Below are 25,952 nucleotides of genomic sequence, written 5' to 3'. Positions count from 1 at the left end.
TGCAAAGCATCCAACTCATATTTTGCTGAGGTTCTGCGTGAATATAGGGCATTAATATTCTGTCACTTGAGCTATAGGAATAATACAGAAATTTAAAATAGTTGGTTTTATAGGATCATTTAAAAATCCCATGTCCTGCACATGTTTCTTGAGGAGTGGTACTTGTAATATGCTGAATAAACTATCTGGTGAAATGAACTGATTATGGATGGCAACTGTGCAAAGTAATAATTCCTAATACCACGTCTGTAAAATACTTTCAAATTTACAGCATCTTTTATATGCATTATTTACTTCATTTAATGCTCAAAAACTCTTATGAGATAGGTAGTGTCATTACCATTTTACATACGGGAAAACTGACACTCAGAGACATGAAATGTCTCGCTCCACTTTATACAGCTGGAGATGGAGATGGGGAGAAGTCCTCTGACGCCCAGGGGTGCACTTTGTCTTCCAAGCCACGTTTGTTTTTAGAACTCAAGTCAGTTAGCTGATGAGCAAGACATCTTCCCTGTACGTTCCTGTGTCTGGCTGGAAAGCAAAATAAACCCTACCACCACTAGCAGAAGAACCTTGTGGGGTGGTGGGGTGGGGAATGGGGTTTACCTTTGTGAGACACTTATGAGGGAGGTAGTTGAAGGATGTTTACTGAATTAAAATTGTTCATCTGTTCCCAAAAGAAAGCCTAGCCACTGACTTTATAAGTACTAAGTCCTGAAGATCTCAATCCTCAGACTGGCTTGGGCACTTGCAGACTCCCAGTCTCTAGGGTGTGTGGACTTGGGGTAACCACCTTGAGATTCTTAAGCGTGAAAGTAAAACATAAGGATTCTCTCTCTCTCTTTTTTTTTTTTTTTCAGACTTTCCTTTCCCTTTCCAGGTTGCCTTTAGTGTTCCTTTTTACCTGATTTCACCTGCATAAAAATGCTGGTGAAGGGAAGTATGGTGGGACCTACCCGCCCACCCCACTATGGCCCTGTGTCCCTGAGGAGTGCCCCTGGCAGGAAGAAACCCCAGAGAACCCCTGCAGTTTACCAGAAAAACATTCTGTAGTTCACAGTGTCAGGGTCACTTCGTCTGGATGCTGTCTCTTAAGTATTCACAACCTTCTAGAATAGAAAAGAGTCTGGAAGAATATGTGTTAGACTTTTATCATTGGTATTTTATTTGGTTATTATATACAGTAGTATTAAATGATGAGAAACGTTTACTTTCCATGTTAAACAATTCTGTATCATTTGATTATGTCTTCTTCTTTGTAAAGAGCAAGGTTTGCTTTCATACTCAGAAAAAAAAAGAGATTTTACAAAGAAAGAATTGGAATAAAAGTTACTGAAAACCTTAAATAATCTGATCCACAGGTATTAGTGTTCACTTATGATTGTGAGATGAGTAATCAACTGTTAGTAATAAAGTGTTAGTAGTAAATTAGCAAGTGCACCATTTATACTAATAGTTACTGAATCTGCATTAGTTTTTTTGAGTGAATTAAAATCACAGAGTAGATGATAACAGGGGGCATATACAGAGTGCTTACTCTCTGCTGGACACGCTTCTAAGAGTTTTACAGGGATTATCTCATTTAATTCCCTTCATTATCCCACACAGTCAGTATTTATACACGTGGAAGATAAAGCGGAGAGAAGGTGACCACAAGGAAATGTGACATCAGCTGACACTTATCTATTAGGATTTGCCCTCTCTTGCTGCTGGGAACCATGAAACCAGTGAGGAAGCCCAGACTAGTCCCAGTCATGGCAGTTTGTCTCCCCAGGCTGAACACTGAGCCCCCTCTTCCACTGCCCCAAGTGGATGTGGAATTCTAAACAGATTCCACAACTCTGAACAGCAGAATCGTGATTGCATTGATCACTCTGAAAGATGAGTAGGGTCGTAATCAACTTCTGGTATTCCTTAGGAACCTGGTTCACGTAACGCTAATTTTTCGTTCTTTTTAGCAAGAAATGTCTCTGGTTCAGTCCTGGATGACAAAGGAAGGTTTGGAATATGGCAGGAGAGTTGTGTTTGGAAATTGCATTTTGCCTACCTGGTGTTCTTCACTTTAGTGATCTGAACAATAGGCTTGTGATACACTGAACTGTCTACCTCCATTTCAAAACTAGCTTTTCAAGTTCTCAGAACTTCTTATCAGACTGAAACTCAGCCAAAGTTGAAACTGCCCTGTGTCTCTGTGCTGTCCTGCCCCCACTGCTCAAGAACCTCAATTTAGCATACTGAGTTATCAAACAGCTTCTGCAGAGTCTTTCTTGTGGATGCTGCTTGTGTGTGAGATAATCTTTTTTTAGCATCATTCTTTTTCTGCTCACCATGCTTCTGACCACAATCCTCAAAAGGAAAGGAAGGCTGTCTTCCGACTTGCTAAGAAACACCCACTCCTTTTATGTGTATCCTTTACATTAACATTTGTATACAATATGACTAGAAGATTCTAAATGCATTAAAATCAAGGTGTATAATTAGGCCATGATCATCACGTAGGTGTCACATATCAGCAGGACAATTATTTGGTACATGTTGCTTAGGTTTGTATTTTTAAATTGTAGCCATAAACTTTGTTTTAAATGCATGAGCATTTACTTCCTGTAAATTATGATTTATCCATCCTCCTAGGTCCTCTTTAAGAAGAACACACTTTACGGGGTATAGAGAAACCTGAAGAGGAGTGTATCAGTTAGCTTTGTCAGCATAACAAACCACCCCCAAGACACAGTTTGTTACTTCTCATGGTTAATGAGGATTAGATGAGATAAACTATGTTTCTGCAAGAGTACCTGGCAGAAAGTAAATAAGAGGTGGTTCTTCCAAGGGGCTCATCTGGACTGTCACACAGTTGTAGCAGTTGGTCACCTGGGGACTGGCCTCTCTCTCCATGTGGTCCTCATCCTCCGGGAGGGTAGCCTGAGCTTCCTCACCCAGAGGTTCTGGTGTTCTCAGTAGAGGGGACAAGTCCCAGTGAGCTAGTGCTGTTCAAGCCTCTGCTTGCATCATGTCTTCTGTTGTCCTCTCGGTCAGAGAAAGTCTCATGGCCAAGCCCAGAATGAGAGGGGAGAAATTGACACTACTTCTCTCTCTTTTTTTTGAGAATGATACTTTCTGTTTTAATGCAAATAACTTGTACATACAAGTACATAGATTGACAGTTAGCTTTTGATGCCCTCCTCACCAAAGAACTACTGAAAACACTTTGCCAGACACATCCAAGTAAAGTGTTGACCTCTGCTCCACACAGGCTGTGCTCTCCAAATTCTGTGGCACCTTCTCTTCAATGGGGCCCCCACTTATTTTCAGGGCTGGGACTTTCCTAGCCCTTTACCTTCCCTGTGAGTTGCCACACACTGATTGCTGAGAAGGCAGCAGGTTACTGCCAAAGAAACTTTGCTTCACTCCCCCAAAATGCCCAGGGTTAAGAGTGTTTATAATACAGGGAATGTCTTTTCCATCGACACCACTTCTTGATCATAGGTACTGCTAAGAATTTGTGGCCAGTTTTGTTTGTTGTTTTACAACCAAATATAATCAGCCTCTGGCAAAAATTACATTTTTCCTACAAGAAAAATGTGCTCGCCCCCATCATAGGATTTCCATAAGTTTTATCGCATTAAGGCATCAGCCTCTGGGCCCAGAGGCTTATCCATGGTCTGCATCACTTGTGGTACAAATGAGACCCCCTCAGGTATAGCTCTTCAGATGCGGATCCTCTTGATCCTAAGACAAAGATCCTGAGAACTGAAAAGACGAGTTATTCCCCATACACACCCAATATATAATGGTGAAATAGGGAAAAGACGACCAAAAGAACCCTACACAAAACATACAGATAGCGGTCAACAGTCCACAGCAATTCTACCCAGACCCCCCCACTCCTGGGCCAGGGGATGTTCCTTGATTGAGGCCCAGTTCTGTTCCTAATCGAGAGTGGTTCACTGGTGTCTATTTCTCCATGGCTCTTGGCTCTACCCTCTGAAACAATCTTCCTTTTCCATAAGAAATGGCTCATTTTGGTTTCTAAATAGCTTCCTTGGCCTAGCCCCACAGTGAAAAATCAGGCACCTGGGGGCTTCTTTTCCTTTGAATGGTCTCTGTCTCTTTTAGGTCATACTTTTGTGCTTGTCAGTAAAACTCTCTTAAAAACTTTGTGGATTTCCTAAGAATCCCGTAAGGTTCATGCTCTTAAAACCCACATCTACAATTTCTTTCCAAGTCAGACAGCTCTTTCTCTACTCTAGGCTGAGCATCAGGCTGCTATGAGATGCGCCTCTAGGATTCTTAGGGCCCTTTCTGTCCAGATGAGAAGGGCTCCGAGACACCACGTTAAATTTTACCAAGGTCCTCACTCTGACACCACTTCTTACTCTAAGAATCTTTTCTTCCAGCTGAAGAGACTGAAGAGGTAGAAGATTTTATTTTCCAGTCTGGTGTGTTCTGGTTCTCTGTTTTCTCTAAATAATGCTTATAAACGAGGTAATTCAATTTTAGTTCATCTCTCTCTTTAGAACCTTATATGCACTAGAAGCACTCAGTGAACTTTCAGTATGCTGTCTGGAGATCTTTGCAGCTAGATCCAAAGCTCACTGTACATTTTCAGTCTTTCATGCTGCCTCTGCCATCAGTTTTGCCAATTGTTTTGCCTCAACATAATGTGGGTTGCCTTTTTCCTTCCCTGCTGTACAGTTTCTTGTCACTTCTCCAGCCTGCATTAACAGTTTGCATGCCATTTTCCCAGTTTTTGCTAATAGTTACCTCACTGCTTTCACCTGCTGTCTGGTCCCAAAGCCGATGCCAAACGTTTTAGGTTTCTGTTATGGCAACGTGCTACTTCTCGGTATCAATTTCTGTATCAGTTAGTTTTTGTGGCTTAAGAAACAGTTACAGATCTTAGTGGCTTAAACAATGATTTATTATTTCTCACAATCCTATCGATTGGCTGTTTGAACCATTCATATAGCTGCAGTCAGTAATGGGTTAGCTGAGGGCTGGGTTCAGCTGAAACTCCTGGGTCTCATCCTCCTGCAGGCCAGCCCAGGCTTCTTAATACGGTTGTGTCGGGGTTCCCAATAACAAGCTCTTTTGCACAAGTGCTTTTCAAGCCTCTGCTTGCATCATATTTACTAATGTCCCGATAGCAAGTTCCAGTCTCATGGCCTCACTTGAAATTCAAGGAATTGAGAAATAGTCCATACCTCTTGATTGGAGGACATGCAAAGAATGTGTAGTAAAGTTTTTCTCAATGTTCCACAAAGAGTATGTACAAGTTTGGGGGTAAAGAATGGGCCATTCTTTAGGAAGTCAGGTCAAGAAAGTAGGATGTGAGTTGATGGTCACTGCATCATGGAAATAACCTAACAGTTTAACAATTTGATGCTTTCATAGTTATTGTGAAGATTGTTGATGGACGATATATCAACAGTCCAGTACAAAGGGAGGCTCAAGTTGGACACTTTGTCAGTAATACTAGTTTTTCCTTCCTTGCTTTATTTAGTAGGTTTGACTCTTGAGGGTTACTGACTCATATATAGCTTACCATTATTAAATGTTTGGCTTTTGTCTAATTTCTTGGTCTGATACAAGCTGTACAGGGAATGAGAGGACTGTCAGTAGCAGTATGAGGAGATAACTAAGGAAAGAGAAATATTTTAAAACAAAGTACATTACCACACAGTTCAGCGATGTTAGTAATGATAATCTGAGTCCACGGTAAAGTGTGTCCAATGTCCTCTCTTTAAGAAGCAATGAAATATGTCAGTGCATTTTAGAAGAGGATTTCCAACAAAAAGGAGTGAATACTTTTCCCAAAGGGAGATAGGTCTTTGGTTAGGTAAAAGTCACTTACACGGAAAAACCTCATGCGCTGATGACGTTGGATAACTGAGATTTTTCTGCACTTGTGTAAAAAATGTCAGCCGAAATAATTATTTGTTTCCTGAAAATGAGTAACTAGCCAACAGGATTAGGGTCAGTGGCTCAAAGGACTTTGTTTAAGAGAAAGAAGAACAGAAAGAGGAATGTAAAACTTCTCTGGGATTTCCTTAATTAGTAATTCGAGTTGGAAAAGAAAAGGTCATTCACAATTCTGGAAACTCTATTGACTTCTCTTTAAAAAAAAAAAAACTTCATGGAATAGTTATGAAATATAAAGTTTAATCAAACTGGACTAAGGTGATTTACTTCCCATCATTTTTTTCTTTTCCGAGTAAATCTCTTTTGTATTTTCCAGCCAAAGTTTGCTTCACATTCCAGGGCCAAGGCCAAGTCGGGCACAGCAGCTGTGTGTGTTTGTAAATGCTGATGCAGACGACAGTGGGAAAACGTGTATGGATGGTTTGACCTGTGATCCTGGAGCTCTCCTCTCTTTGCATTTTCCCCCAACCAGCCCTTCTACTAGTATGACCTCAGTTGTCACTTCTACAACCCTGCTGGTAAAACTTCTCCCTCCAAGTACCAGTGCTTTGGTGTTTCAGCAGTCTTGGGTCAGTCATAACCACAGAGAATTTTTGTTAGAAGAGAATTCTCTGTGATTGTTAATAATTTTGTGGAGTTTTGGACAGTTGTGATGAGTGACTGCCCACTGAGTGCTCTAATAACTGAAACATTGCAGTGATGGGGAAACTCTGAAATGAAGGAAAAGTATTGTGGGGAAGAAGGTAATGGTTGTAACAGTGAGAAGATTTTCATGTGTTCATCCAGATCTAAGTTATTAGATGCTAATAATTGTTCCAAATATAAAATCTCAGTTAGAGAATCCTATGGTCTGAATGCTTGTGTTCCCTCAAATTCTACCTAAAATGTTATTTACACTTCTCATATCATTTAGATAGCCTTCTAAACACTGTGATTATGTAGCAGTTAGTACATTTTTGTGCCTTTCAGTTATTTTTGAATTTCTGTGAAAATTGTGGTGATGAAAACATGTACAGCAATGAAATTCTCACACCCCTGCATATACCTTAGAATAAATGTACCTAGGGCAAAACAAAGACACATTTGAAAAGCTTCCAATACACATTATTAAACTGCCCTCCAAAAAGGTTCTGTCAATTTGCCCACCTACCAGTATTTTTTTTTCAGAGTTCCCAGAATTCTTATCAATTTAAAAAAATTCCTGCCAGCTTGATGGGAAAAAAAAAAAACCAAAAACCCTCAGTGGCTTAATTTGCATTTCCTTGTTTTAATAGTGAAGTCCCTCATGCCCCACTCATACACACCTGCTGGACATAGTTGAGCAGTTAAGCAGGGCTACTTGAGTCCAGCTGTTCATTTACTGGGGACCTTGAGTACATTCCTCAAACTCCTTAAACTCATTTACTAACTCTGATAAGGACAATACCTACTTCACGGAGTCCCAGGAATATTAAAGAGGGGATCACAGGAAAAGTGGTAATAATAGCACGTGCTACGTATTAGCTGTCCTTATGGTCTCTTCTTATATGAATTGCCTTTTCATTGTCTCTTTGGGCAACTGCTTTTTATTTGTTTTTTGTTTGGGGCAGGGCAGGAGTTTTTTAAAATATTATGTAAACCCATTACATATATTGCAAGTTTCTCCCCCTCCCCCAACTTGCGGTTTGTCTTTAAATTTTGCTTAAAATGAGGAAATATTTGGATATCAAGGCATAGTTTTCATCCAGACTGGGTCTTTTTCCTGCCTCTCAGTTGTACTTCTAGGAGAGTCACCTTCCCCATCGTTGAGAAGGTCTGGTATTGATTTTTATCACCAGAAAGCAGAAATGGTATTTTAAGCAGGATAACTTCTTGTATTAAAGCTTTGCTTAACTTATGTAGATAATGATCATTGCAGATGAGAGGCCATGGCTAATATTTCACCATTTTCCATTTATCACTAGATCCAACTTGTCAGCATTCCATTAGTGGTGCTGTAAAATGAATTACTTTAACTGGAGAGAAGCTTTTAATTTGAGATCAAGATTCCTGATAGATTGAGCAGCCATTAAGTGCTACTACTTTCCCCTTCTTTTCTGCAAATTATGTAGTAGAAAGAATCTTTCTAGCCACAGAATCTTGCATGAAAAGGGCAAAATGTTAATTATTTTGGCATATATACAAGCTACTAAAAATGAAAGTTTTTCACTTCACTGGAAAAAAAAATATGGACACAGAGAACATTATTTTGCCTTGGTAAGCAGGGAATTGATTAGCGCCATCCTTATAAAAATACAGAAATTCTGCTTGAGTTGCCAACTTATTTCAAAAAGCCATTAAAAAATGGGCAAATGTTGCTGCTGTGTGATGGATAAATGGGAGTGTGTTACGTTATTGCTACTAGGCTTGCGTATGATTGAAGTTTTCCATATAAAACTTTTTTAAAAATCAGTTTTGTTAATGACACCACTAGGAGCCTTGGAAAAAAACTGAACATTCTTCACTTCTGATTCTTCATCTGGCTTTAGTTATGTGATTCCACCTAGATAAATATGTATTCTTTCTGCTCCCTCACCTACTTATTAAAATCACATAAAACACTTAACTATTTCTTTATCTCTTTAGCTTTTAATATCTTTCATTAGCATATTTTGGGATTTTTTTTTCCCCCAAGTATTTTTAAGCACTGAGTATCAAACAGACATTCAAGCTGAAGTATTTATCGGTGATATTTGGCAAAAGAGCAGGGAAATTTTGACTTCCAAAGTTAGTACTTCCTTATTAGATTTTTGTCTTTGTTCATTTTGTTGTTGTTTTACTTTCCTGTTTTATTTTTATTACATTTTAAGAGAAAAAAATTAAACCATGATTTATATCATTTTTTAAAAAAGAAATGTTATGAGGTACAGGACTGAGAATGCTTACCAGCGCTGAAATAGACACAGAATAGTCAGCACTTAGAGTTGGCTCCAAAGCCTTGTAAATTGACTGTCCTTATTTAACAATCATCTTTGCAACTCTTTTCTTATTTTTCCTTTCTCTGGTGTGTTTTGATTTGTGATTGTTGGAGCACATAAAGCAAGAAAAAGAGGTTCCCAAAGCAATCTAAAATTTGAAATTGCTGCTTGAGTTCCAGTCACTTCCACTATTGAACTGCAAATACCTACTAGCTATAAAATACAGATGTGTTCATGGCTGTCAGTCTCATTAGTCCTTTATTCATAAGCAAAATGTCATAGAACATTTAGCTCCTTTAGTGCATTTATTATTACCTACACCCAGGAGTAAAGAACTGGGAGCTCTGAGCAGTGAACAGAATGCTTCTTTATTTTAACCTGCAATTCCCTCAGTGTAAATATTTGGCTTTCACTAGAGGAATTTAACCTCAGTATCTCTACTTGCAGGCAAAATGAAGGACCGACTAATAGAACTGGTGGAGTTAACCAAGAACTATGACCGGCAGTTCGCAGACAAGAACGATGAATTTGACTTGCCCCAGGAGGACATCGTGTTTGAGACGGACCACATCCTGGAATCCTTGTACAGGAACATCCAGGACCTTCAGGATGAAAACCAGCAGCTGAGTAATGATGTGAAGCGGCTGGGAAAGCAGAATGCCCGCTTCCTCACGTCCATGCGGCGCCTTAGCAGCATCAAGCGCGACACCAACTCGATTGCCAAGGACATCAAGGCCCGGGGCGAGAGCATCCACCTCAAGCTGAGCAGGATGAAGACGCTGAGCCAGGAGGCCGAGGCCGAGCACGGCGCAAACTCGGTCGTCGTGCGCATCATGCAAGCGCATTACAGAGCGCTCACCTGCACCTTCCAGACTGCCATGCAAGAGTACAACGAGGCTGAGATGAAGCAGCGCGAAAACTGCAAGATCCGCATCCAGCGTCAGCTGGAGATCATGGGCAAGGACGTCTCGGGCGACCAGATCGAGGACATGTTCGAACAGGGCAAGTGGGATGTGTTCTCCGAGAACCTGCTGGCCGATGTGAAGTGCGCCCGGGGGGCCCTCAGCAAGATCGAGAGCCAGCACCGTGAGATGCTGCAGCTGGAGGGCCGCATCCGTGACCTCCATGAGCTCTTCCTGCAGACGGCCAGGCTGGTAGAGCAGCAGTCTGACACCCTGAACGTCATCAGTGTCAACGTGCAGAAGACTGTCAACTACACCGGCCAGGCCAAGGTGCACTGGAGCAAGGCTGAGCAGTACAAGAAGAAGAACCCCTGTCGGACCCTCTGCTGCTTCTGCTGCCCCTGCGTCAACTAGCAGGCCGGCCTGGGGCACCACACCCCATCCCAGACCGGAATGGGCTGGTAAGCACACTAGAAGAGATTTTGAGGCCATATGAACTGGGGTGAGTTGCCCTAATCCCTAGGGACCTCAGTCTTTGAAGAAAGAAAACACTCGAGATCCAAGAATTCCAGCCCAGCTTATGCTTGCAAAGAGAGCCGATGCCACCAGATGTCTCTTCGGTAAGGACAGATGACTACTCAGGTTTTTGAGGTCATTATGTGGCACATAGCACCCTTGCCTCTTAGCGGAAGCCAAATAAGGAACTGACTTAGCTTACTCTATGGTAAATGTCCAGGGCGTGTTTGGTCATGAACCCTCTAGGAGGAAGTCAATTCTGCACCGGCTCCTCGTTATCAGAAGTTCAGTTCATTCACCCTATCCTGAAAGTACCTCGGTTCTGTCTCCTCGTTATCAGAAGTTCAGTTCATTCACCCTATCCTGAAAGTACCTCGGTTCTGTTCATTTTCAAGTGAAACTGACCTTGGGAAAAACAGCACATATTCCATTTCTGATTCTTCATCTAGTTTATGCTGTGCTTGCTGCCTATAGATGTTTATCTTCTTTCTGCTCACCTCCCCTACTTATTAAAATGACATTTAACACTTACTATTTCCTTAACTCTTTCACTTTTAATATCTTCCATCAGAATATATTTTAGGATTTTTTTTCAAATATTTTTAAGCACTGAGTATTGAACAAGCACTCAAATTGAAGTACATGTGTCACATTATATATATTTTTCATAAATAAAAATAATTTGAAGTGTATCTTTTTACTTGATTGTTACAAATCCATATATATGTAAAGTACTAATATTTACTAATGCATGTACATAATGACCATGTGGTTTGTAAATATGGTATATTGATATCAATTAAAACATTTTTACTGGTTACTGGTGTTGCTTTGTTTTGAGTTTATCTCATTCCCATCTGCATCTCCATAGTCTAGTTTGGGTAAAAACTTTATTTTGAACAACTCTGGATTGGGTATAGTGGTAAAAACAGATGTCAAATGCTGAAAAGGCATACAGAACTAGAGATAAAATAACAGTCACAGAAATATTGCTTTTGTTTTTACTGTGGCCCATTCCTTTCATGCATTGAAAATGTAGTAATTTAAAATAAAATAACACTCTTTTTCAACAATGTTTAGTAAACATTATATAGTAAACATCTCTTTTATGCATTTGTATCTTGATCATTTAAATCTTAGTCTACTTTTTCAATTATTGTTTTAATTTTTTTTCTACTAGCTGCTGGAAGCTGCAACAACTGGATGCAACTCTGAATAAAGAGGGGAAATGAAAAAGAATTCACATGAGAGTACGTTGCTTTCTCTCCTGGGTTATTTACAATAGTTTAACAAAATTATGTTTTTGGAGATTTGGTTTCGCTTGCAAACTTTGTAATGCGTTTTCCCACACTTACCATGTTTCCTGCCTTTCTTTTAAGTCAATTCTTAACTCTTTCTACTCATAATTTAATAAATGAGTGAGTTTATTCAGTGATCATTATTCTCAGGTCCTTCAGTGAAATTTTAAAAGAAATGGAAAGAAGAGTATGTGAACTCTTTAGAACTCACTGACTAACCTGCTTATGACCATGAAATCTAGCCCTGTACCTAATTTTAATTTCATGGTTAAATATGAGAATTGTGGAAACTAAGTCCCACCAGGCTCTCCTCAGGTTTCTCCCAGTTCTTTCTCAGCCAACTCTAGGGATATGTCTCACCCTTGACCTAATTCCCTTTCCTTAAAAAAAAAAAAATCCTTCACACAGTTCCATTGCTGCCTTTCATGGTAGGAAAGAGATACTGTAAATATAGGCCACAAGCAAGGTTTCACAAGAGAGAATATTTCATGAATTCATCGCACAAAACTTTTTTGTTTAGAACCATTCATAAAAGTCAAGGAGTTTGTTGGCTCTGTGTATTTAACTCCCCACACTTCACATCAGAGACTTAGGTAAAAACTTCACTTTAATATACAAAGAGATTAGTGAACTGCTGCCTATTAAAAGACAAGAACTTTTATTCCTGCTTTTTAGTAACTGTCTGGGTGTGGTGTAGCAGTTAAGAGCCCAGACTCAGGACCCTACTTTCTAGGTTTAAGTCATGACTTTGCCATATAGTAGCTGTACAACTTGGGCACATTACTTAGCCTCTCTGTGCCTCAGTTTCCTCATCTATAAATGGATATAATAGGACTTACCTCATAGAGTAGTTGTAAGAAGTAAATGACTAAATATGTAAAAGCATTTAGGATGGTACCTGGCACGTGTGAAGTGTTACATTGATCATTGTTACTGCATAACTTTCTTCTGGACTGAGAGAGCTGCTATTAACTTAATTCAATTAATAGTTAACTTCTGAGGAAAAATAAATACTTACTCTTCTGTTAATAGTCTCTACTAAAATACAGTAAAGAAACCAAGACCCTATCTTCTTTGACTAATAGGGTTAAACTTTTTTTTTTTTTTACAATGAAAGAACTGTTTTCACAGTGGCATTTCATTCCTTCTTATATGTTATGAAAGTGAAATTGGAAATTTCACTCTAAAAACAGTTAAGCAGGAAGCAGCTGTTCTGCTCAACTTGGCAAGGGCTTTCCCCTAATTCTTTCCCAGCTGTGAGTCAGAAAGTCCCAGAAGAAGTTCAGCTGTGGAGGCCAAGTCACAATAGACTAAAGGGAAGGGATCAGTTGGCTTTTCCCACATCCTGTCCTGTTTCCCAGAAGCCCTTCCTGGCTCTGACTGCCCTGTGGAGCAGTGGGTGAAATGCTGGCTTTTTCCTTAGGAAAGGGTGCTCCAGTGCCCCCAAGAGGAGTAAGTTTATGGCCTTTCAAGATAATGACTTGGAAACAGAACAGGGTTCTTCCTGCACCATTGCTTTATATATATTTAAAATCAGTTTCAATGCTTTGTAGTTAAATGTCATATGCAAATATTTTTCAGGCTCTATCATATAAACTTCCTATCTTGACAGAAAACTACTGAAGATTGTGCATAACCTAAAAATAATAAAATAGGGTAACGGTAATCTTGGATTTTATGTGTAAATCCTGCCATTCCATTGCCTACCATGGGACATATTTCTACTCCTTTCTTTGAAATATGCAAGGTATCTCCAACTGCAGCATGCAATTCACTGATTTATAATCAAGATGATAGTTTGAAACATCCATCTGTAATCAGAGTAACAGCTGACTTGCTTCTGATAGAATTGAAAATCATTGCAATTAATAAAATGGGACTATTAGAAATAGAAAATGAATAGGATCTAGAATATAACTTCACCATCATTTAAATATTGAACATCTTTATTACCAACATGTGTTATGAAGAATGGACTAGATGTCCTTATACACTGGAAGCTTTGTTGTAAAAATTATATATTTACTGGTGAGAAAGAAGACTTTCTGAACTGATGATTTGAATGAGACTAAATAGGTTGCTTTAAAACCAGTGATATCCTTAAAAAAAAAAGAAAAAAGAAAAAGAGGAGTGAGAGACAAGTTCCCAACATTATCGTTTTTAATTCTTGATGTTTATTTTTAAGTGTTTTATACCCTGATTTAATTGCGAGCATCCTTATCCACTTCTTGGACCCTTTCCCATTTTTCCTAATCTGTATCTCTACATTTTCATGGTCCTATAGACAACTCTTTAGACATACCCCTCCTTTGGTTTCCCAGCATCCCATCCCATAACATTCTATACTGGGTAGAAATAACAGAACATGCAAATTTTATATCTTATCTCTTTATTTTCAGATAGGCCCAGCTTTTTGCATATGCTCAGTCTAGCTGTCCCAAACAAAGATGCATTTAAAGCCATTTAACAGGAACATGCATGTACTGGATGTGTTTCTATGTTAGGATCATTATACTTCCCCATCGATGTGGGCTCCACTTACATGCCCCTTTTATCGGATACCTCCTGCAGACCCTAGGGTACCCATACTTGGAGATTTGTTCTAAACCATTCTAAGCCACCATAAATCTATTATGGAACAAGGTAGGAAAAGAAGGAAAGAAGGAATGAATACATATCCATACATACCAAAGCTCACTGGCTATGCCTGAGCAGTGCCTCTGGATTCTAAGTATTCTTGGAGATGGACGATACCTCATGTCTGCTCTGCACTCATGACCTCTCAGTTTCCTTTTGTTTACTGTGTGCGGATTTTTACTTGCCTTACCTAACTACTGTCTGCTTGTTTGATGTGTTCAATTGCTTGTTCTGACCTTACAACTGGACTGCAAGTTTTCCTGACTGTCTTTTTTGCCCTGACCTTCAACTTATGTACTCTTCTGGGCACCGACCCATATCTGATCACACTTTGCTCAATAGTCATCCCACAGTAGATAGACATGTTCAATCAACATAGCGATACCCATGGGTTTCACGCTTTTCTGTTTACAAGATGCTTTGATTTCATTTTTTTTCATGACAAGCCTGTGAAGTAATGTTACCATTTCATTTTTTTTTTAAGAGGCAGAAATTAAGAAGGTCATCCTGTGCTGGGTACTAGGCCCAGAGAAGGGGACAGTATCTTGGGAGCAGGGGTAGGTCTTGGTGAGAGGAAGAGAGATGGGATTGGACAAAAACTACTTGGGAAGAAGCAGATCATCCAAGAGAATGGCCAATCTGAACAGGCTGCACCGGGAGAGAATGAAAGTCTGAGCCACAGGAACTGGAGTCAGCAAACTGGGGGTAAATTGAGACCAGGTACAGAGCGAGTTTGGATGCAAAGAAAGTTGCAAACTAAGTTTTAAAACCAAATTTTAAGAAGGGATTTTGTTTTTCGTTTTTCGCCTTCCAACCAAATAAAACAAAGGTTATTTTTTTGAATTGTGGACAGGATGTGCCTATCCCTCTGTCATGTGGCACCCAGTGGGGTAATTATGCAAATTACAGTGGCTTTGGCCATCAGTCCTAAACTGTTCTCAATCACTGAGGTCTCTATTTATCAGGCTGCCCTGAAATGCCTCAGTCCATTTTCCTAAGAATGCTAGGTACCCCCGTGCCCCCACTCACATACAGACTCCTTAGGGATCCATGATGCCTACTCAAGGCAAAAATGTTCAACTGCAGGTGCACTGTGCAGAGAAATAACTGGCAAGGCCATTCCTTCTTCTGGAGGAGTTGAAGATCAAGGAGAGATTAGAGGACCTCAAACTGCCCTTCCTTTGAGCTGTGAGCTCAGCTGGGTTGCAAGGTCCCACTCTCTCACAGATGAAGCCGACCTGGCAGATCTCATATTAATGTGCTGCCCAGCTGCCGGCAACTGGTGCTCAAACTCTTTCAAAAGATGATTTGGACCAAGTCAAGAAGAAAATCTCCAGGGAGTAGAAAGGATATACAAGGAATGTCACCCCTAGATAAAAATAAACTATTTAGCCTGCATGTCACAAAACAGGAATTTCTCTTGCAGCTAGGAATGTTTAACTAGTTCATTCTTCTGCCCTGCCCCGTGGTTTCCCCTGGTCTAAAACACCCTTAGAAGAGCATAATGAGGTAACAAGGTTTTTCTACATGATCTTCACGGCAATTGGTAATCTGATTCATGGAAGAAACCTGTCAGACAAGAAATGTTACTGAGTGGCAAGGTGTTAAAACATGCATGTACCCAGGAGACAGTAAAACTGTCTGGGGAATGAAAGAAAGTGTCTGTTCTTTCATTGCTGCCACTCATCGGGAGGGGAGCTTCTTGTGTTTGGCACTCTGCCTTGGTTGTTATCAGCATAGGAAGTAACTTTGCACCAAGTTCTCATTTCCAAAAGGAAACCACAGCTTTATTAGCAAAAGTTGCATCTCTTCTCACTGATATGAGTTTCAGGGTTATATTAAAAATGACTGACAAATTTACAATGACATGGATAGACCTAGAGATTATCATACTAAGTGAGGTAAGTCAGAGAAAGACAAGTATCATATGATAACTTATATGTGGAATCTAAAAAATGATACAAATGAACTTATTTACAAAACAGAAACAAACTCATAGACACAGAAAACAAACTTATGATTACCAAAGGGGAAAGGGGTGGAGGAAGAGGGATAAATTAGGAGTTTGGGATTAGCAGATACAAACTACTATATATAAAACAGATAAATAATAAGATCCAACTGCATAGCACAGGGAACTATATTCAATGTCTTGTAATAACCTATAAAGAAAGAGAATATGAAAAGGAATATATATATATATGATGGAATCACTATGTTGAATACCAGAAACTAACACAACATTATAAATCAACTATACTTAAATTAAAAAAAAAAAAAAAGAAGATTGGCAGACACACCAGGGGACATAAAAATGGTGAAGAGAATTCCTTTTTTTCTTGAAAAGAGACACGAGGCTTAAAAATTTGGGGAAGGAATAATACAGTGGGGTGAATAAATTTGAGATTTAAAACAAAAAGAAAAAAAAAAAGAAGGAGGAAGGATGACGTGTTCCTAAGGGAAGGTCAGGAAGCAAGATAATCCCAGAAGGGCAGAGTAGAATTAGGGGATATGGCTGAAGTGAACCAAAGAAATTGAAAGGAGAAGCTGAAAATACTAAAAGTAGACTTTCCTGTGAACTAACCCAATTAATTTCCATCTGTGCACTAACAGAAATTGTGAGCAAACAACTTACTTGGCTGATACGTCAACAGGGACAATGGTTACAACTAGAAGTTGGTAGGTTTTCTTTTTTTCCCCCACTCCATGTATATCCTGTGAGTATAATTTGGTTAAATTATGTACTACTACATTCTATAATACAATTTTGTGTGGCCTTAAATTCAATGTAGTAAATGGGTTGAAATTTTTGGAAATTTCTCCCTAACACCTAAAGACCTTTATAAATTTCTGATAACTCAAGAGCCTTTATATTCACTTGCATATATATGAATCTAGTTTCCTTTTACTTTTTTTGTAAAAAAAAAATGAAAAAGTTCTACCTATTCTCACAGTTTGATAAAATATAATTGCCACTCCTTTCTTCATCCTACTGTTGCATTATTCTTTAAAAAGAAATGAAACTGGGAGAAAATGATGCTATTAATTCCATTTAGTCTATGTTTCTTTGCTTGGTCTGCTTTTTTGTTCAGAAGAAAATTTCAACATATATATATATATTTCCATTTTCAAAATTTTCACAGTCTTATAAAGTAGATACTACAGTTTACAGCTCAAATGAAGACTCCTGAAATGAAAGGTACACCATGTAGCAACTGAAAAATTGAAATTACCTCCTTAAAGTATATTGTAAACACAAAACAAAAGCAAATATTCATGCATACATACTTATATTACCAACTCCTCTGATTTATTTGAAGAGAAAGGAGAAAGAGGCTGTGGTTTGCCAATGACCACATACCCTGTGTGGGCTTAGTTGACAGAATTTGCCTTCTCCATAGCTACACCTGCACACAACACAGCTATAATAAATTGTCAAGTGTGGTTAAGGCAACTAAGAAAACAGAAGGGGGGATTACTGCTCCCTAGTGCTTGGTGGCATAAAAACACAAAGTTACATATTTTTCAGGGAACTGTGTCAAAGGAGTTAGCCCACACTCTGTGATGTGAAATGGCCAAGGAGTCTACGCTTGCTCCTTTCTTCTCTGTACATTCCTTGTAGGTGATCTCATCCAACCCATGGCTTAACTTCCCTATGGCAATACTCTCCAAACCTTTGTGGAGAGAAGACTGGTCACTGACAACCCCAGCAGCTTTCTTTAGTTTGCCTGGCAAGGAGCAAACATACAGTCTCAACTTCACCCAAGGTACACAGGTGCTGACAGCGTGAGTGGGCAACCTCCCTGAGCAGGTGGCAACCAAGCTAGACTCTCTCTCCTCTGCTTGCAAGACTGCTCTTATTCTCGCCTTTGTAAGATACAGTTTTTGAGCAGCAGGGGTGAGCTCATAATGAATGCAGCTGGTTCCTGCCCAGGCATACCATGGGATCACTAGACATGACGCAGGCATCATTCTGGGGCTGTGTGCATCCTCCCCCGCCTGTGGTTCTGGCCTGTACCTTGGGACACTAAAGGCATTTGCCTGGACCATTTACTCAATAATCCTTTAGCCTAAATATGTTACCTGAGCTGCAGATTTGTATGTCCTACTGTCTACTTGACCTTTCTTCCTGAATGTCCCACAGGTTCCTCCAACTCGGCCTTCTGTTCTTCCTCCTGTGGGCCTCCTTCAGTTAATGGGATCATTACCCTCCCAGGTATCTCGTGGCAAAACACCAGAATCACCTTCATTCCGTTCTATCCTCTCTGTTCACAGCCAAATGAAATTTAAAAATTGCTGTTGATACTTTTTAAAAAATAAATATTTGTCGGCTATTGTGTGGCTAATGCAATCCAAAATGCACACCAGATACCTGAGCTCTAAAAGTATCTACAATTTCCTGTCTAGATTTTCCTAATTGACCCAATAAGAAAGTTTCATACATCAGGAAATGTGTTTTGATTTACATTTAAGTTTACATAATCATTAATGTGGTCATTCATTCAATAAATGTCTACTAAGTGCAGAGATAATATTACTTAATTCTGGTCCAAACATGCATACATATTTCTTTCACATATGTAAGTTTCCTGGAACTAGCTTCTTGCAGGCCTGCAGTCCCAGCATAATTTTTAATAGCTCCTCCTTTCACTTTCACAAGTATGTGAGTCTGGATGATGAATTACATGGTCACTCAACATATATCTGAAACTTAATCTGAGTATCCCTTTGTATGACATTTTCTAAGTTCACCCTGCCCTTTAATATCTAGCCAACTTAGTCTCAGTCCCCATCCTGAGTGGCTACAAAAAGACCCTACCTTTTGTTAGACTGTCCTTCTCCTCGGTGTGGAGACTGTGGGGACAGAGGATATGGCCTTTCTTCACTGCCACTTCCCGAGGCCATATTTCTTACTTGCCAAAAACACAAAGTAAAATAAATACTCCTAAAAAAAATTTTAGTAAAATAACACAAGGAAGAGAAAATTAAGAATAACTAAAATGTTAAAATTAAAATAAAAGGGTTAAAATAGAAATGTCATGAAAAGTGGACTATTACAAGATAAAATAATTAGATTTACTTATAAAACAAAAATTAAAAGCAACAATATGTAAAATAAATCAAAACATGAATATAGATGAAGAAAAAATTCTAAACTTAACTAGGAATAAATATAACTTCAATAGGATGTAAAAGTAATAATATTGTTAAAGGAAATACAAAGTAAGGGAAACATGACAGAGGCAGAACACTTAATAAAGAACTAAACAGAAATGGGGAAAATCAGATAAAATGAGATAATACACATAAAGTGCTTCTCACAATAAAGTGATGCTAAGACACTACTCCATAAAACAAATTTGTCCTTAATAAAATTGGAAAACAAAAGATGAGGGGGAAGAGAGGAGAGGAGGGAGTAAACCATCCTTTGCAAAATTTCCACTAGACTTCTCTGCAGTTGAGTTCTGGATTGCTGGGAGCAGGAGGCACAGAGCAATGCCAACTTCCATCCCCAACCCCTTGTCCCATGTCCCACCAACCTTGCATCTCTATATGGCATCTCTGGCCCAGCGCTGTCTGAAAGGGCCTCGCCACAAACATTTCAGCAGTCAGGGTTGGCTGACCTCACACACACGCACTCTGTTCTTTGGAATCCAGAAGACTAGCTCACTCAGGTATCTGAAAGTGTCTGAAAAGTATCTGATCATCCCCAATGTAAGCAGACAGAATGCTTCCCATGCTCACTTCCAGATGAGAAAATATGTCCTAATGTTGATGATGTTTAGTGACAATATTCTGAAGTATCTATGAAATGGCTATATTTCTTCATACTATAATTAAGGTAAAGAAGGAGTATAAAAGTAATCTGGAAATTGAAGTGTTTGATGATGAAATAAGAGGGTGTTAGAATGATGCTAGAAAATGAGAGATTTCTGGTAAAGTTAAAGTGAAGATTCTGTCAAGGACAACACACACAAGGACAAGACAGCTTCAGGGTTCCACACAATAATTTTATATCTATCTATATACATGAAGAAAACAAGTGCACCCTCAGGACACAGGCTTATTTAGGGGAAAGAGGTAAATAAGAAATCAAGCTAATAATGGGGAATCAATCCAGGAAGCAGCCTTTGGGGGATACTGCAGAGCCCTTCATCCACTCTACACATATTCAAGAAGGTTTGGGCAGAAACCCTACATGATAACAGAACACTTAAACCTGAGCATGCCTCACAATCACACAGTTCTGAGATGGTAGATTCAAGACGCTGGGGCAGGGCCTGAGAAAGCATTTCCAGCAAGTTCTCAGGTGATCCTGATGCTTCCAGAACCACTGGCTTATACTGAAAGACACGTTCATTATCTCTTAACACAGGCAGATTGGAGACAGGTGGTTTCTGGTTAGCTGTGTCTCATTAAGGTCTTTAAGGGCAAAGTCTCTTTCAAACTTACCCTTCTGACATCTTTAGGTTTTAGCTTGATAGGCATAGGATGCTAACACAGCTCCAAAAATTTCATCTCACACCATCTCACTGAAGGTAGGAAAACCAAGGGAAGGAATAGCACAAGCTTTCAGTTCCCAAGTGTACTGGAGGCGCTCAAGGCCTGGCAAGTTCACGGATTCTGGCAGACTGAACACTGGTGGAGCCCTGGGTATCTCTGACGTGCCTTTATTGCCGCGAGGAGTACACAGGCTTCAATGGCTGCAGGGGCGGCGGAAAGTCCCGACCACCTTACATACCAAGGGAAACAAAGCCGGCCTCTATCCAACTATGACCTACGGGCTGACCAATGCGCCTGCGCAGTGCAAGACGTCATAACAACACATGGGTACCGCGCATGCGGGATAATCCAGCTGAGTCACTGGGCGCTGGATGTCTGACTGACTCCATTTTCCCTACACCAAGACTCTTTTTTTTTTTTTTTAATTCATAAAGAATATCTTTCTCAGAAGCCCCGGCCAACTTTCCTTTATCTCTCATGGGCCAGAACTGGATCACTTGCTCACTCTACACCTTATCCTGCTCCAGACCAATTATTGGCAAAAGGGATGACATGACAATTACTGCTTTAGACCAATCATGATTCGCCCCCTGGGGCAGGGGGAGGAGTGTACTTTTCTTGAAATTAAATTGGAAATGGCCGTTGGAAAAGCAACAAACACTGACTATCACAGGAGCCCACTTCCAGCCAAGCACCCTGCGAGATACTCCACTTACGTTTTTTCACTAAATTCTCACAAAATTTCTCTGAGGTAGGTTTTACTTTTCTCACTTTATAAATGAGGAAACTGAGACTTAAAGATGTTAAGTATATTGCCTACCCAGCTTGGAAAAAATTAGAATTTGAACTAGATCTATTGACTCCACAGCCTAAATAATATCTTACATTGTGACATCCTACTGTCCCTTGGTTCCTCTGTAGAAAAATCACTGCTCTCATTACGGCAACACTTAATTATGGACAAAAAAGGCTAATTTATACTCTGCTTAATAAATAGGCTATGTGTATTCTATATTTCATGAGATTTGAGACAAAAATTTAAATTCTATAACTTAGAAAATTCTGTCACCAAGAATAATATATTCCTTACCTTAATTTTTATTATAATAAATAAGATCAGACAGAGTGAGAAGGATACTCCTGAAGTTTAATTTGGAACTTCCTAAGTTTTTTACACCCATATTTGCAGGTAACATAACATACTTACCCATTTCACTTTATAATTCTGTGTGCGGTGGGAAGGTAGGGTTTATGCTGGGCCTTGGAGGAGAGTTGGGCAGAAAGAAGGGGGAGGAGACAGAAAATGGCCTAGCATCTTTAAGGGACAAGGGGGTCCCAATTTAGTATGACTGGAATTACAAGGGTTGTGGAAAGGGTTATACATTCTACTTTATTCACTTCTATACTGGTTGAACTTCATACAGCCTTCACAACTTGAATTTGTTTTAGTAAAGATACTTTCATTCTGAAAAGATAAAAAGTAAGGGTAGAAGCCACAGAGCAGAGGGTTCTGGGGGAAAGTGATAGTAAATGAGTGGCCTTGGAAAGTTTGGGCAATTCCATCCAAGAGTTGAAAACAAATCGAAGAAGGAAAGTTGGATGTTAGCTAAGGGGTCAGCAGGATTGTTCTTTTTAGAGATATGTATAGAAACAAAATATATGCCTGTGAATACATTGTCAGAGCTAGAGAAACTAACTTTGGCTAGAATGTGTATTAGTTATTGATAGTTGCATAAAAGTAACACAAAAATTAGCAGCTCAAAGCATAAATAATTTGTTACCTTATGTAGTTTCTCAGGGTCAGGCAATCTGGGCTTGGCTGGGTGGTTCTAATTCAGGGTCTCTCAAGAGGTTGTGGTCAAGATGTTGGCAGGGCTACAGCCATCCCAAGGCTTGACTGGGCTGGGACCTCAATTCCTTGCAGGCTACTCTTCACCACATGGGCCTCTCAAAAGTATGGCCTGACGCAGCAGCTGGTTTCGTCCAGAGGGAATGATCCAAGAGGGAGCAACCAAGCTGACAGCAGCAGTGCCTTTGGACGATCTAGTCTCTGAGATCACATACGGTCTCTTCCATTTTATTCTATTCATTAGAAATGAGTCATTAGGTGCAGCTCACTTTGAAGGGGAAGGGAATTAGGCTGCATCTCTGGAAGGGAGGAGTATCAAAGCAGCTACAGACATATTTTTTAAACCACCATAGAATGCATAAAGAATATTGTGGCTTAAATAAACACACACAGTGAAAAATAGTTTAAATAGAGTGAAACATTTGCCCATAAGAAGTATGTCAAATGCAATTTCCTGAACATGAAGCCATTCCAGTGTTAGAAAATCTGTCTTAATATTGTCATTTACCCTCTAATATTGTCAGTTAAAACAAATGACATTGCACGGTGCTTTCCACATTTTGTTCTAACTCAAGTGGATATTTGTCATGCAGTTGCCAACATCTTTGGAACACCCTTCTTACATCTGGAGAATTTCCTCTCTTTTGAGGTGTGCTTCCTAAGCACCAGACCTTGGCTTCCTAGACAGAGGTAGTGGGTGAGTCGTCGTGGGCGGTGATCCTATGTCATCATCACATCAAAGCCTCTAGGCCTAAGGAACCTGCTCTGTTCTTGCCTGGGCTAGGCCTCAGGCTCAGCGGAAGGACAGTGTTGAGGCCGGATGCAGGTGCAGGCCACTGATCCCTCAAAATATTACGTGGCGGAGGGGCGGGGGGCAGTTGCGCTAGTTGTTAACCGGAAGAGCTCTCTCAGGGCTGTGCAGGTTCTTGACTGGAACTCCAAGAACCAGGGCAGCAGGCTGGGTGGCGGCCACCGCAGGTCACGGCACTGTTCACAGGGATCACAGGCGTCCAGGAGGTGGCAGGGCAATGCCGTGACCCAGTCGGGGAGGAGCCAGTTGGTGACGGGAATGTGTACGGTCTGGAAGTTCTTGGTCAAAGACAGCCGCCTGCACCGTCGGGCGTGGCTGCCAGATGGTGGCTCCGTTCCCAGAATCTCCGACGCTCCAGAACACATAAGCCTTGGCCCTGGTGGATTCTAGGTTCTGGGGGTGGACAATGGAGTGAAAGTCCTGGGAAAGGAAGTGACCGGACGAACTGAACTCTCCCGGGCCCAGGAAGGAAGGAGGGTATTGCAGAACAGTTAAGATAAGAGAACTTAAACATCGAGGTGCACGGATGGGTCGTGGGAACGAAGAGGAGGTCCCCGCACTGCATCTGAGGCTCCCCTGCAGCCAGAGGGGCGGGCGAATTGTGCAGCGCTCCCCGCATGTGGCGGCGCCGTGTAGACACAAGTTTCTACGACGCCCCCTTCCCGTGTGACTTGTGGAGTAGAAAAGCGGCCCCAGGTACAGGGGTCCAAGAAGGCTGCTGCTGCCAGGCAACTCATTCCTTGAAGTTTACTCTGTCTAGAATAAAATAAACCAAACGCCGCCCTCTGGGCTCGGTCCCTGCGCGGCACCAGTCCCAGGCGCCTCCAAAACGTGTTCCTAGGAGTCCAGAGGTTCAGCAGCGTGCTTGTTTCCTGCGCCCGCGCACCCCGAAACCGAAAGCTGAGTGTCTGGGCCCGGGTCCCGCCGGAGCCAGCAGCGAGGCCCGGCCTCCGCGCCGCCGCAGCCGCCAGCGCGAGGAGCTCGGCTGCAGTTGCCCCAGCCGCCGCGGCGGGTCGCGGGCAACAGTGAGCTTCGGCGGCGGGAAAAGGAGGCTCCGGTGGGGAGCCTTCTCCATCTCGGGCTGGGAAAACCAAGGGAGCGGCGGCGAAGGCCCCTCCGCATTCTTGAGGGAGGGTGCGAGGCGGACGGTAGAATACGGCTTGTAGGAAGAGCGAAAGGAACCTCGTTCGCCTGCACCAGGATGGCCGAGTGGTTAAGGCGTTGGACTTAAGATCCAATGGACATATGTCCGCGTGGGTTCGAACCCCACTCCTGGTAGAAGTTCTTTTCTCTCATTAGAAGTTTTAATTTATTTTTTAAATATAAATTTCATCGAACACACCGCGGCTTGGACTCAGGAATCCCGCCTCCCTGGCTGAGAAAGGAACAATCTCTACAACACGGGCTCCGCTTCCCACAGGCCAGAGGCGACCCAGCGAGCCTGTCGGGCGTGGGGCGCGGGCGGCGTCCCAGGGCAGGGGGCGGGGGTGTGGCCGGCGGCGTCGCACGCGGTCCGCGGCTTCGCGGGGCCCCGGCGGGTCCGGGGCTCAACTCCCTGGCTCGCAGAGAGGCAGCCGGCCGGGACGGATGGGCGTTTGTGATACGGCCGCGTAGTTCAAAAGCTGCCTCCGCGGAAAATCAAAAATGCATCTCTACCTTTTCCCGTTTTTTTGCCAAAATTAGTTGTGTGCACACAATTCTTACATTAACTCTGTGAAGGCTGAGACAGTACTTCATAGCTACAAATAGACTCTAATTTGTAATGGGCTAAGAATTTTAAAGTACAAATGGCACGATCTAGGGTTTTTTTTGGTTTGTTTGTTTTTAATACTTTAAAAAGTGAAAGTAATCTAAAACCTAGCGGAAGAAAAAAGTTGCAAGTACAGTGCAAAGAAACTTTAAAAAAAAATCATTTGAAAGTAAGATAGCAAACAGAGGCTGCAGAATAACCGTTAAAATCAGGAAATTAACGTTGTTTATTTACTACTATTAATCCCCAGGCGCCATTTAATCACTAGTTGTCTTTTAAAGTAAAAGGCCCCTGTTTGGAATAATGCGTTGCTTTTATTGGTCACATCGCCTTAGGCTTCTTCAATTTGGAACCTTTCCTGAGTCTCTCCTGACTTTCATAATCTTGACGCCTCTGAAGATGTAGATCGTCCCTTTGTCAATTTGGGTTTTTCTAATGTTTTCTAGTGATTAGATTCAGGTTATGCTTATAAAGAGGCGACGCTGTGTTTGGTTTGCATCCTCTCAGGTGGCATGGTTTTGGTGTCTCCTGGTATTGATCTTAATTCACTTGATTAGGGTTCTCAGCCAGGCTTCTCCACTTTAAAGTTACCCTTTGTGATTAATGCGTATTTTTAGGTGAAGTACTTTGAAGCTGTGTAAATATCCCATTATTCATCAAACTTTCCATTTATCGAATTATTTATGGAATCATAAGTTATGTAAGTATGGATTCATGGTGAACTATTTAAATTATATTATTGATTTCCTCTGATTAGCAGGATTCTCTAAGTGAATTTTAATTTATAATAGTTATAATTCATTTTATAATTATTTGCTTTGATGCTC

General features: G+C 40.9%; 1 protein-coding gene and 1 non-coding gene across 11 annotated transcripts in view; both read left to right on the top strand.

Moving 5' to 3' along the window:
• STX11 (syntaxin 11) overlaps nt 1-12,000 on the top strand; it is a 35,183-nt gene extending 23,183 nt beyond the window's left edge. For 8 of the 10 annotated variants that reach the window (XM_064486628.1, XM_064486627.1, XM_064486629.1 and 5 more), the window contains one exon: nt 9,306-11,096. In XM_064486628.1, coding sequence (XP_064342698.1) covers nt 9,306-10,174 — 869 coding nt within the window. In that variant the 3' untranslated portion in view covers nt 10,175-11,096. Of the gene's footprint in view, nt 1-4,036; nt 6,441-9,305; nt 11,097-11,456 lie in introns of those variants that run through there. The other 2 variants (XR_004138360.2, XM_031456481.2) reach the window with 2 other exon arrangements.
• Nucleotides 12,001-24,570: 12,570 nt separating this feature from the next.
• On the top strand, nt 24,571-24,653 carry TRNAL-UAA (transfer RNA leucine (anticodon UAA)). Its single transcript has one exon. It is a non-coding gene; the product is annotated as a tRNA-Leu (tRNA).
• The last annotated feature ends 1,299 nt before the right edge of the window (nt 24,654-25,952 follow it).

This window comes from Camelus dromedarius, chromosome 6, assembly GCF_036321535.1.
Source record: "Camelus dromedarius isolate mCamDro1 chromosome 6, mCamDro1.pat, whole genome shotgun sequence".
Classification (NCBI taxonomy): Eukaryota; Metazoa; Chordata; class Mammalia; order Artiodactyla; family Camelidae; genus Camelus; species Camelus dromedarius.
The sequence above is the reverse complement of the archived record's forward strand: the minus strand, read 5'-3'. Positions and strand labels throughout refer to the sequence as shown.